Source organism: Gallus gallus, chromosome 5, assembly GCF_016699485.2.
Source record: "Gallus gallus isolate bGalGal1 chromosome 5, bGalGal1.mat.broiler.GRCg7b, whole genome shotgun sequence".
Taxonomy (NCBI): Eukaryota; Metazoa; Chordata; class Aves; order Galliformes; family Phasianidae; genus Gallus; species Gallus gallus.
In genome coordinates, this window is record NC_052536.1 from 8,574,380 (window position 1) to 8,587,243 (window position 12,864).

At 40.8% G+C, this 12,864-nt stretch overlaps 1 protein-coding gene across 7 annotated transcripts; it reads left to right on the top strand.

Moving 5' to 3' along the window:
* Positions 1 to 818: 818 nt before the first annotated feature.
* Positions 819 to 12,038, top strand: RNF141 (ring finger protein 141). 7 transcript variants are annotated; one of them, NM_001007925.2, is made up of 6 exons: positions 819 to 890; positions 1,882 to 2,078; positions 3,512 to 3,620; positions 4,676 to 4,857; positions 7,736 to 7,843; positions 9,308 to 12,038. In NM_001007925.2, exons 2-6 carry the CDS (start codon positions 1,936 to 1,938, stop codon positions 9,456 to 9,458), a joined length of 693 nt encoding a protein of 230 aa, NP_001007926.1. In that variant the 5' UTR covers positions 819 to 890; positions 1,882 to 1,935; the 3' UTR covers positions 9,459 to 12,038. The 7 variants fall into 7 exon arrangements, with proteins under 7 accessions (NP_001007926.1, XP_040556759.1, XP_046797562.1 ...); XM_040700825.2 differs by having other exon boundaries at positions 836 to 1,350; positions 1,879 to 2,078; XM_046941606.1 differs by having other exon boundaries at positions 836 to 1,350.
* Positions 12,039 to 12,864: the final 826 nt, after the last annotated feature.

Genomic DNA, 12,864 nt, shown 5'->3' on the forward strand with positions numbered 1-12,864 from the left:
AAATGCCCATCCACAGAACTTCAGCAGAGAAAATCTGCAACAGAGAACAGAGGAAAGCACTGGATACAGCCTTCCTTGCTCAGTTAAGCAGTTCTCCTCGCCGAGTGCTGCAGGAATGCAACGCATCCCTGCTTGCATATGTAAAGAAAGCACGCTGTGCCGTGTAAGCAGGGAGTAGCGAGCAGGAATAACGCCAGCAGGAAAAGCCACAGCCATCGCTTGTCACGAGGGTGTCACAAAAGTATATGGCCTCTCGTCCCGCGCCTTGCCTTTCTAACCGCTCTCGGCGTCGCACAGCCGGCGCTCCGCTCCGCTCCCATACAGGTGATTCGCGGCACTCCGTCCGCTGGCAGCGGCCCCGTCCCGCTTCCCGCACGCGGCACAGATGCTCGCTGACCTCCGCCCGAGGGGCCGCTCGCTCCGCAGGAAGCGCCGAGGCTTCCACGGCCCAGCCCAGGCCGTGCCCGGAGAACGGGCTGCCGCGGCGTGGGAAGCGCGAGACTCAAGTGGGCAGGAAGGGGAAGCACCGCTCCTCTTCTCCTCTTTGCACTACAGACAGAACGCGACTTCTGGAATTACGTCTTGAAGCACGGGATGCAGGTGACCCCTAGGGGATGTTCTAGGACTTCTGTCCCTAAGCGCCTTATCTCTTACGGCCGTGGCCGGCTTTCTCGGTCACGGGGTCGCGAGCTCCGGCACGCAGCCGCCGCTCCTGCCCCCTCCTCGCGCCGCGCTGCGCTCCCCGGCCTCGCGCCCCCTTCCGCCCAACGGCAGCGCGGCGTCACCGCGGCGCGCCGGGAGCCGCTGCGCCTGCGCCAAGGGCCGGGCGCGGAGTGCGGCCCCGCCGGGGTGCCGTCGGGAGGCGGCGAGCAGGATGCCGGGCTGCTGGGGTGAGGCCGCCGTCCGCGTCCCGAGGAAGGGGGTGGGGGTGGGGGTTCGAGCGCGGGGGTGGGGCGGGACAGGGAAGCCGTCGGGGTGGGATCCGCGAGCGGCCGGGCCGCGCCGCCTTTGGAGAGCGGCTGCGGAGGGCCCCGCCTCCGGCGACGGAGCGACACGGAGCGACGCGGGCCTGGCGCGAGCGCGGCCGTTTCCCTGAGGGGCGCCGTGTGCGGCTGTAGGCGCGCAGGGTGCGGTGCTGTCCCTCTGTAACGCCGCTCCTGTGGGCTCTGCAGCGCGGCCCTCGCCGGTTCATTCGGTTCTTAAGGCTGTCGTTATTATGCGGTCGGTTCGCCACTGTAGGCCTCTGTCTGTAGCAGTTCTCTGAGGAAGTGAAAGTGACGCACAGACCGCGCACAGAACGAAGTGGATGCCTTTGCCGTTTCAAGGCAAAAAGCAAAGCAAAATCGAAACGTCAGTTCCACTTAATGTGTAGCGAGAGGGAACGAGCGGCAGAGGCGGATGAAGTCTTCCAGAAGCAGAAGGTGTAGGGAGCCTTGTGAGAAATGCTGGGAAAAAAGACTCGAGTGTGAAGGGACGGTGAGACGGGTTGGAATTGGAGAGGTTTGAGCACATCTGCCCAGTAATGCGTCCTAAAGGGGAGTCTTTTTCACCAGCACTTCTTTCTCTAATCGTGAAAATGAAAATTGCCATCAGAATGTTGAGATGCTCTTGGGGTGTATTTATATACGTTGTAGTCACTGGAAAGTGTGTGCGAAGTGATGTCTGTGGAATAGGAGGAGTGCTTTATGAGAAGGAACATCTATTTCATAAGTTGTAATGCCACGCTCCAGTCTCTCCTATTCGGCTCCGTTTCTGATTTGGTTTAATTGTGTTACTGTGGAATGGTCTGTTAGCAGGTGGTTAAACTCTTACACAAAAAGAAATAAGTGAGCAGCCAGCCATAGAAGGCTCCAATGTAACGCTCTGCAATCTTTTTAGCAGACACTGTACAAGTGAGTGAGAACTTCCCATGGAACTGAGTTGAAGAACTTCATTATGGGTCAACAGATTTCAAGCCAGACACAAACTGTAATGAACAAGTTGCCAGAAAAAGTAGCAAAACATGCTTCTTTGGTTCAAGAAAGTGGTTTCCTAACCTACGAAGAGTTTCTAGGAAGAGTAGCTGAACTTAATGATGTGTAAGTGTTAATTTGTTTTCTTTTTTCCATGTTTTACAAAGAACTTGTATGCAGTGTGTTCCTCTGGGCTGGCTAAGCCAGCACTAGCCAACTGGTTTTCAGATACTTACTTTGGATCTTCAAGTCTTTATGAAGGTTGTAGTTGCACTAAGACCAAGTCATTTCTTCTCCTTAAAGTCACTTTTCTTCCAGCTGGTGTTGCTTCACTCTTAGAAGATCCCAAGGGCTAAACATTTAGCATATCTTTTAGTTCAGGTCACCTATCACCCTTGTGCCCCTGTCCTCCATCGACTAAAGATGCCATGCTGCTTCCTTTCTTCCTATCAATTGTAGTAGAAAGTAGCAATATGAGCCCTGTAAAGAGGCAGTACAGCAACATTGGGAAGGTAGAACCAGAGACAGAACTGTTTGTGACCATTTCTCCCACATCTCTGGCTATGCAGTGCTGTTCCTCTTTAGAGATGTGTCTTACACTTCTTGAAACCAGCAACACAAATAGTCTGAAAAAAAAAAAGGCTGCATAAGTAACATTTGTTTTTGTAGCATGCATTTTGTTTCACTAATGAACTTGCCAGTAAGAAGGAAAGAATAGAAAAGCAGAGTTGTTGTTTTTGCTCACTTGGTATTTATGATACAAAATGAGCTGAGTTGAAGAAGTATGTGCTGAAAAGGGCTTTGTAGCATGTGGGTTTGGGTAGAACTTACTGTTTAATGTAATGTTGAGTTTGTATTCAGTTCAGAAATTGTCTTATACAGCGTCATGCTTTTTCAAATGACTTTTGCACCTGCAAGAACAGACAGCTGTCTTCTGGGTAGATCAGTTTTGAAGAATGTTTCCTTATGTTTCATCGGAAAATCTAAGTATATTTCAGCGTAATTAACTCCAAAATACCATTCTTGTTAAAGTTTTTTATTTCTTGACAGTGTTTACTTCAGCTATACAAACTATAGTTTGTTCTGATTCTTGTGGAACAGCCCAGTCTGTGTTCCATTGAAAAATAAAGTCAGGGTCACCTGAAGCTTACTACTTCATTATTAACATATGATAGCAAAAGTACGCCTTGTCTGCATATGATGGTGGTTGCATACTTGTTTTACATCAGTGGTAAGGAAGTAGGTTTTTTTAGATTGAACAAGACTGTGATTGCTGTAATAAACAATTAAAGTATATTTGAATTACAAGGTCTGCCAAGGGTGCTTGTGTTTTGTGAGATTTACTGTGCAATTTAAAGTGAAACGAGTGGCGTACTTTATGTTGAATGACATGCTAAGATGGTTACTCCTTAAATTTCATGTCTCTGGGCAGTGTTGTTAAAATGCCTTCAAGGATAGAAAAAGCACATAGGTAAGCAATGGATGATACTATAATAACTGAGTTTGCTGATCTTTGTAGATCGGGCACATGACGTTAGACTGATGTTTCTTTATTTCAGTACTGCAAAATTAGCTTCTGGGCAAGAGAAACATCTGTTATTTGAAGTGCAGCCTGGTTCTGATTCTTCTGCTTTCTGGAAGGTGGTCGTTCGGATAATCTGTACTAAAGTAAGATCACTGACGATTTTAATTTGGTTGTAGGGGTTGTATGTAGGTGTTGAAGGACTGGTAAAATCCAACACCTGTTAGATTTCTTTTAATATACTTGAGACAGGGAGTGTATTCAAGGATATTACTTGCGACAGATCAAGTCTAAAATCTACATTTCCGTGAAAAGTAGGTTAACAAAAACATTTTTGTGACTAAGTTTAAAGGAGTGTTATCCTTCCGTGGTGCACTTACAGCCTGTTAATTACAAACTCGTATGAGTCATGAGATGAGTCCGGTGGTGATGGATTAGATGGTCTTTAAAGATGACCTTCTAACTCAAACCAGTCTATGATACGTGGAAATCAAATAGTATACAACAAACTACAAATTGGGGTCCATAATGGATGAAGTTAGCCAGCAATTTCAAGCAGGATTGGTTTAGCTAGCATAACTATATATATCTCGACTCCTTACAAAACTAATCTATAGTTTATAGTATTTATTTATATATATTTACATATTTAACTATTAGTTTGAAGACCATGACAAAACTTATTAAGGTTGCTCTTTCTAATAAGGAGATTTTTCCCCTTTGTATCCTATCAGGTAACATCCTTAGACAATCCTGAAGCCACTAAGCACTGTTCATGTGCAGTTACAGCGAAGCCAACTCTCAAACTTTGTTTGAAACTAAGAACTTGCAAGTTTGTTTGCTTTTAGTTTTCATTAAGGCAGCCACCATTGCAGGCTGTTTGAAGCTGAAATGTGAAATGACTGATTATTCTATTCGTGTTCTATGGTTAACACAGTTTTTAGGCATTAGGTCACTTCTTCCTTACCCCTTAAACCATTTGAGCAGTGAACATAATTGTCTTCTCCTAGAAATGCAGTCCTAAGTGTGATATTTTTCGTGAGAAAACTGAGAAGTGCTGTGTTTGCAGATGTTAATTCTTAACAAAGTAGGCTGCAGTTTAGGTGGCTTCTGTCATGAGAACTGCAGTGCATGAAAAGAATTTTGAGCTATTTCCAATAAAAATCTGATATATAACTGTAAACGATTCTTATTTCTTAAGATAAATAAAACAAGTGGCATCGTGGAAGCTTCAAGAATCTTGAACTTGTATCAGTTTGTTCAACTTTATAAAGACATCACCAGTCAAGCAGCGGGGGTTCTTGCGCAAAGTGAGACTTCTGAAGAAGCTGCTGAGAGTTTGACATCTGTGTCGTCATCCCAGGCCAGCTTGTGGATGGGAAGGTATGTTGATATACGTCTGACCACAGTTACAGCATAAATATCACGAAAGTTGTGTGTAAAATCTGCAGTAGAAACCCTCAGTGATCAAAACTGAGAGTGCTTGGCAGATGCGGGCTGTCTCACCAACATTAATAGCACATCTCTTCTACCAAGAGAACCACAGTATACTCTGCTGAAATTTTGCTGGCACTACTATACCTTAGCTTTCAAAACAGTCATTTTAGTGGTCAGTTTTAATAATAAGCGTGGTATATGTTGAACCTCCTGAATAAGGAAGCAGAAGGAAATGGAATCAGCTGCAGCTACAAATCTAAAGGTTTTGACAGTGTTTGTTTAAACAGATTTTGTTATTGTTCCACTTAAACTTTCTCTTCCTCTTCTACATTTTGGCATGTGAAAGTTCCCATCTGTTGTCACTAGAAACTCATCAATTGTAGTAGTAATTTAACTTGCAAGACTGGAAAAATGTGAACTGTCTCACACATGTTGACATCCTGCTTTGTGAGCTAGAGGAAAACTAAAAGACTGAGGTCAACACCTGCAATAACTTCAGCTCAAACTGAATTGAACAGCAAGAAGCTTCTCACCCTTTCCCTGTGTGGAACTGTTGCAACTGCAATGCCTTACTTTTAACTTTCTGAGTTAGTTCAGCATTCTAACTCATTCCTAAATAAGGTGGAGTTGACACTCCTGAGAGTATTATATGTCAGCTGTTAGATTGAGAAGAGAGTCGGCGTTGTTCTTACTAAATACATAGAGCCCACTGTTTTGTTTTGTTTTGTTTTTTTCAGTCAGGGGACTGCAGAATGTGCTCTTTTTGTTTAATTTCCCGTTTCTCTTGTTTGGGAACATATAATCTTTAATTATTAGCTGTTCTGAGGTAATAAAATTAGGTAGTGAATTTTGGGCATGTTGAGGAAAGCATATTTTTCTGCTTTTTCTCAAATATGAATGGTTTTGGTTTATGTGTATATCTAGAAATAGCCTTTTACTTAAAACAAACCATAACAACAACCCAGATGGTTATGTAAAACAAATTCTGTTTTACTAAAGTCACTGAATAGATATAAGGTTCCCTGGGTTAGTTTCATTTTCAGACTTTAAGATGAAAATGTATGTAACCTTCATTTTTTGAGGTAGCAATACTGAAGAATTGAACATACTTTTCTAATATGGTAACAGTGTGCTGGAATTTAGTGAGCTGGTATTTTTCAATTGTATTTTATCCAAGCTTTTCAAGTCTTTCAGAAAAATACAGGCTAAAACACCAAGTATGTTACACCCAGGATGTCTGTTTGTTTTTCTGTGATATCCTCCAGTTTGCCTAAACTCTCTTAATCCTCAGATGTTCTTTAGCTCTACAAGAACTGGCTGTCACTGACCAAATATAGCAAATATTATCTGTTTCATTCTTCTTCTTATCTGAACTTCTTCTGCTGGAATAATACCTTATTTCTGTGGAACATCTACTTCCTATTTCAACATGTCCATAACTGCTTTATGCTCTCTGATAATGAAGAGACAAGCATTTCCTTCGTTTGTCACTCTTATGCATTGGTTGCTCAGAAACTAATGCCTCATATTTATTTCCTTGGAAACTACAAAGAACACAATAACACTTTTTGACAGAGCAAATTCTCAGCTACAAAATAATAGTTTTCTACACAGTCACCACCATTAGCTGATTTGCACTGATAAGCTGATTGAGTTGCTCTTCATGTTGTGGTATGACAGCTGTGCATGGCCATCTGGAACTTGGCTTGTCTTTTACGTCGCTGTCACCAAAGCTGAAACACACTACCCACCACATCAGTGTGATCACATCCACTGTTTGGTCACTGTAAACATTTAGCAAGTGCTGATGAATGTCAGTGGGTGCCATGTTTTCCATCTGGAGGAATTCAGTGTCACACCTTTGCTTCATCTGCACTTCCATGTCAGACAGCATTTTGTTAGGGTGCTGCCATCTGTCAGACTTGACTGTAAATGCATAAATGTTTATGTGTCCAGATCAATGGAAGCTGAGGATTTGGTGTACCTTGTCACACTTGAGAAGTCTTGTTGATGCAAATATTCAAGATACTAGTGTTATGAACTTGAGATACAGGTATCTGTTACTTGAAAAAGTTGCAGATGGGTAAAATGTAAATGTCTGTCCCAGTGAGGGATTTAAGATTTGAACTCCTCTCTGTCCCAAGAACACCTGGAAGCTTAACTGGAAAACCAGCTTGGGAGAGAATCTTAATTTGAAGGAACAATCATGGGGAGTGTATTGAAAGCTAAAACTATCCTTTTCTATCCGATGAATAGTTTTCCTCTTGGCATTTTGATGGCATGTGAAATTAGCAAGCATGCATTATAGTGGTGAGTCCTCTTAAGATGCATACTTTTGTCACGTTTTCTAGGATATAAGCCAGTCTGACGAAGTTGGTTCTGAAATACTTCAGCCTCACAGTCTGTGAAAGGAAGGCAGATTCTTGTCCTGTCCTGCCTTCAGTGTAAACAGTGTTTCTGTTCTTTGGCTCAGTCCCGTGCTTTGTCGTAACTACAACTTACAGTTCCCTTGTTGAAATGGAAAAGAATTTGCATAACCCTTTGCAACACCAAAAGATGACCAAAAGAATAAATGGCATATTCTAACTTAGCCTAGTTGAGTTGCTGCTGTTTGCTAGTAGCTTGAGGCTACGTCTGCTGACATGGGCTGGGATGACGTAACTGCTCCATCCAAAAAATTACATCATCATTGAGGATAAGTACAGGCATTTTGGCCTGTCCGTCCATAATTTTAATGCAAAATGTAGTAACTAGTATTGTTATTAGGGCACAAACATGAAAGTTATCTGTTGTCTGATACAAAACACTGCCTTCTCTTCTGCAGGCTTAAGCAGCCGACAGATGAAGATGAATGTTGCATTTGCATGGATGGACGTGTTGATTTGATCTTGCCGTGCGCTCACAGTTTCTGCCAGAAGTGCATTGATAAATGGTAATACATATTAAAGGTTATTTATCATTTTAGAGTATGCATTGTCTATCAGACTTGTTTCATTCTGGTAATTCCTTAGTTGGTGTACAATTTAATATTTAATTACAGATCATTGTAATTTTGCTTGGAAACTAAAGAAAACAGGGCATATGCTGATACTGGCCTGTTCTGCTTCACAACATCTCAAAAAGCTGCTTTTTGGTGAAAAAAATCAGTAGTTAGCATGCAAACGTGAAGGCAAGTTGGACTATCTTATTACTGGGGAATACCTATCAAAGGGATTTTTTTCCATATGTTCTGCTTTCATTTGAAGCAAGTACACAAATTGCTAACTTAAATGTATCAAGGGTTTCTCTAGGAAAATATTTCTTCTTAATAGCAGCACCTTGAAATGTATGTATAACATCTCTTACGATATATGCTCAGCTTCATTCTTCAACCAAACAGCTTTTCAGCATCTGCATCTGTCTGACACATCAGTCGGGAAACAGAAATTGCTTTCTGTAGGAGAGCAGCTCTCTCCACTGGCCACACAGAAGACCTACAGGGGCGTTGTAGTTCTAGGAGTCTAGCATTAAATATGAGTTTTCTTGGTTAGACTTTTTTGATTAGTTAATGCAAATGATTTTACATTTAAGTCATATAATGCACAAGAATTTTGTTTTGTGGCTTTCTCAGAGGCTTGTCAAGTAAGTTACTTTTATAATACCAGGCTTGCATAAGAAAAAAACAGCAAAAATGAGTGGATCTGTGAATAGTCAGCCATCTGTCTTTTCTAGGAAAATGCTTTAAAATCCGTCAGCATTGCAAAGCTTAGTTTAGTTTAGTTAGATTATATTCTGCCACAGCTGATGCATCGGCTGACCTAAGTTCCAGTTATACCACTCCTTTCTAGTATGCAATCTCTGAAGTTTGTCTCTTAAACTTGGGCAAGTAACGGAGTCTACCAGCTTAGAGGCATAATTGCTTCAGACACCTGAGTTAGTGGGGGCAGGTGATGGGTCTCTGAACTTCAGCGGGCTGACTGACACAGGAAAAGGGTTCTTTCTCTCTGCAGGAGAAGTTTATGGGGACTGGTTTCTGAAGCACCTCAGTTGAATATCTAAAGATAGGAAGAGTTTGGAGTTTAGACTATAGTTTTCAATTTAAACCTTCTGGCAGGTGATTAGATATATTCTATGTGATCTGAGCATACTCGTTCCTGAGTAACTGAAGAACATGACACCAAGTTTATTACTCAAAATCTAGAGCTGCATTCAGATTTGTTGGCCAGTATTCCTCATAAAAAAGATTTGAAACGAAGGATTCTGGAGGTCTCATCCAATTAATGTGATGATTGAAGTTCTCACTGGGCTGATTTGTTTTGTTGGAAATTTGTTGTTGGTGTTCATTTAAGTGGGGGCTTTTTTTTGGCCGGAAAGAGATCACAAATGAAAAATGCTCATTTCTCTGGCTTTCTGACAGGAGTGATCGTCACAGGAGCTGTCCTGTCTGCCGTCGCCAAGTAACTGGGGCAGGTGATTCTTGGGTGGTTTCAGATGCACCTACAGAGGATGATATCGCTACTTACATCCTTAACATGGTAGATGAGGTGGGCCAGCCCCTCAGGCCCTGACACTGACCAACAAGCTGACAAGAGTAGAAGCACTTGAAGCTTTTGTTGTCACCAACATCTGGTTTTACCTCTTGTTGTTCATCCGTAGTCTGTCTTAAAGTCTTCTTGGCTACTGTGAATCTGTGTTACACTTGTAAGACACATGGTATGTGAGCCAGTATATGTGTTTGCAGTCTTAACGTGTACTTTCAGTGAAACCTTTAAACATTCACAGAAGTTATTTTAATGATAACTTTTGATCTTAACATTTTGACTACTAGATGAAGCTATTTATAATAGCACAGCTACAACTGCTAACTGCTGTTTGAACATCACAGTATACTGCTGCAAAAGATGCACCGTACCAGATGGATTGACCTCACCGGACTTATCCTTAACTGTGGTCCCTTCTAGATTCATGACAAATATGAATAAAGATGAGTTCGGGCTAGTTTTTACTTGTTTGAAATTTTACTGCTGAAACTTGAAAGACAGTGCACTACCTATTCTTCAGTTTGCCAATCACTACATCTTGTAGCGTTTACAGATAACAATTTCAGTTTGATCTGCTATAAGTTTTAGTATTAATTATTTAAAATCTGTTTTGGAGGCTGTAGGCATCTGTGTAAATGTACTTGTGCATTTTCCTCTATTCTAACTAGGTAATCTCTTTTTCAATTTGATGTTTAGCATGGTCTCATTAGCTTGAAAGCATTGAAGAGTTTCACAGACAATCCTAAAAAAGTAACTCACTTCCTATAGTTTTTGATCAGGAACATCTGGAATTATTTTTAAACATTCGGCGTATCTGAAGGAGTGACTTTATTCGAATTAGCAGTAAAGTTGTAGTTTAGCCTGGTGCTGTGGTTTTATTTGCTTCCTGTGAGGTTTCAAAGCAGTGAAGTGAGAAATACTAAGGAATGCAAGGTGATAATCTAACGTGCTGTGCTGTATCTCTACAAGTGCAATATGCTTTTACGTAGCAGAGAGAGTCTTCTACTTGGATAATAGTGTTACATTACATGACTTACATCGAGTTAGACATGTGAAAAGGGCCATCGAACTAGAGCACAGCAGTGTATTTGTGTAGCAGAGCTGAATCTTGGGAGAGCTGAGTTGAGATACTCGAAAACAAATTGTCATCATTAGTATTCAGAAGCCTTTTGGCTTCCATAACGTTGTGGAAACCAACCGCTATTGTAGAGAATGAATATATATATTTTTGATATTAACGAAGACTACTCTTTTATCTTGAGGTTGTTGAGTGAGAAATACTCCCGTGTATCATTTTAGGGCATATCAGCATTAATGTTGCTTACTTTAAGACTGGATCTTTAATTGCAATACTTGTTTAAATTTGATGATGCTGTAAAACTAAGGCCTTTTGTCAGGGAATAATTCTCAACTAAAAGGCTCGTGCACACATAGATATGCATATTTGGGTTATTTTTTTAATTGGCTGCTACAAAATAATTTAATTACATCAGCCACCAAATCTTGGGAATTTCTGTTTTATTTCGTGTTAACTGCATATGGCACCCATTTGAGTTTGCCTTGTGACACAGTTGTCAAATTTATCATATGACATTAAGACAGATAAGCAAAGAACTCTTATTGTGTGTATCATCTAAAAGCCAAAATAGCAAAACGTGTACATCTCTATTTAACTGTTTAAAAATTAGTTTATGAATGTATATAGTTGAGGGTTATTTTTTTCCTTTGTTAATCGTTTGATGTCAATGAGATATTCTTCAGAAGATGTATGGACTGCTTGGTTGGGCTGCAAACTAATAATGGTCAGGGACTTTCCACTGAAATATTTGCAGATATTCATAATCACACACCAGTTTCATTCCAGTTTGGTTCCAGTTTGCTTTCTGAGCTTGCATTAATCCATATTCAGAACATTGGAATTTTTAAGGTGTTTTTTATATCGCTGGAACAGAAAAAGCATCTGAATATGCATCAAGCTAACTTTATTTTTCAAGTCTTTTGGAAATTATACTTCTGAACGGAGCTTTTATAAGTTGACTTTCTGCTGAGAACTTACATGAACTTATTAAAATGTAATTTTGTAATTAATGCAAACAGATTAATTGTAGCATAATGACACTAGCAAGTACAATACAAAACGATGCAAAAATTAATTAAATAGTGAAAAGTAAACTTTGTATTCTGTACAGCTTTTTTAATTAAGTTGCTTATAAGTCACATGGTTGTTATGTAGGTAATGTGTGCCTTGTAAAACGTACTGTATGTTATATGGGACAGTAGATACCGTAACACTGAAAACTCAGTGATTTGGGACAGGCGGTGTTTCCTAGTCTGAAATATACATGTAGCAAACAGTTTTAGGAGGGGAATCCCAGCAGCGGGGGCATGGCAGTGGGTGCCAGGAGTTAGACCTTAAAATGGGAATCACTATGAATAACTCTCGGTAGGGGGGCATTAAAACTGACATTTCTTGTACTAAAGTGGAGATTTCTTACAGATTTAAAGTGAAATTGTAATTTAAGCATTGTAGATTGTATTAATAGCTAAGGACATTTCAGTATATTAACATTTGTGTATGAATTGTGCAATAAAGTTACTTTGAAAGAACCGTCGTAGTCTTTCAAGCTTGAGGAACCTCAGCCTTAATACCACAGAAGGCTGAACAAGTATAATCTCAACGCAGTTCCGTCGTGCAGATGGTGTGGTTAAACGTCTCTGTGAGTCTGAAGCTCTTGAACTTAGAGCTGTGACATCAGGAAGGTCGCTTAAATGTATCTCAGCATAAAGACGCGCTCAGATTTTTCTCAATACAATTTTTTTCTCTAAATAAATAAATTGGAACACTCTGCAGTGATGGAGACGAGCAAACCTGCGCGTCCCGAAAGGACAACACCGGGCAGTTTTGGGGGGAAGAGGATTTTTTTTAGGGTACGATCATTTACTTTTTCTACAAGTTACGCCACCGTGTTTCTGATATTTTTAAAACTTAAAAATGCCATCATTGGAAAATTCTTGCCGTATTTTTCCTGTTCGTTGTTTGGTTTGTTTTTCTGCAAGAGCTGAAGTGTGTCATTAATGTGAATGTTTCCTCTGCCTAGTTACTAGGTTTGTCATCTTGGGAAGTCAGATGAGAAATTCGGTAACAGATGAGGAAATTGAAAATGTCAGAACTTCCCACGTGACAGAGGCACCAAGAGGTAGGCGTACCTGAAGAAGTAACAAACATTTCTACTTACTGTGTTTTAAGATGAGGCACCGAATGAATATAACACACGTGTTTATTTTTGTAGTGGTAAGTTGCATATTTAATTTGTATGTCTTTCTTTTTAAAGATCATTCTCTATACAAGTTTATACTCATCACAATTTTGGAAACAGCTGGCAGTCTCTGGGATCTCTGTGCTGTAGGTTTGAAACACTTTGTGTCCCACCAA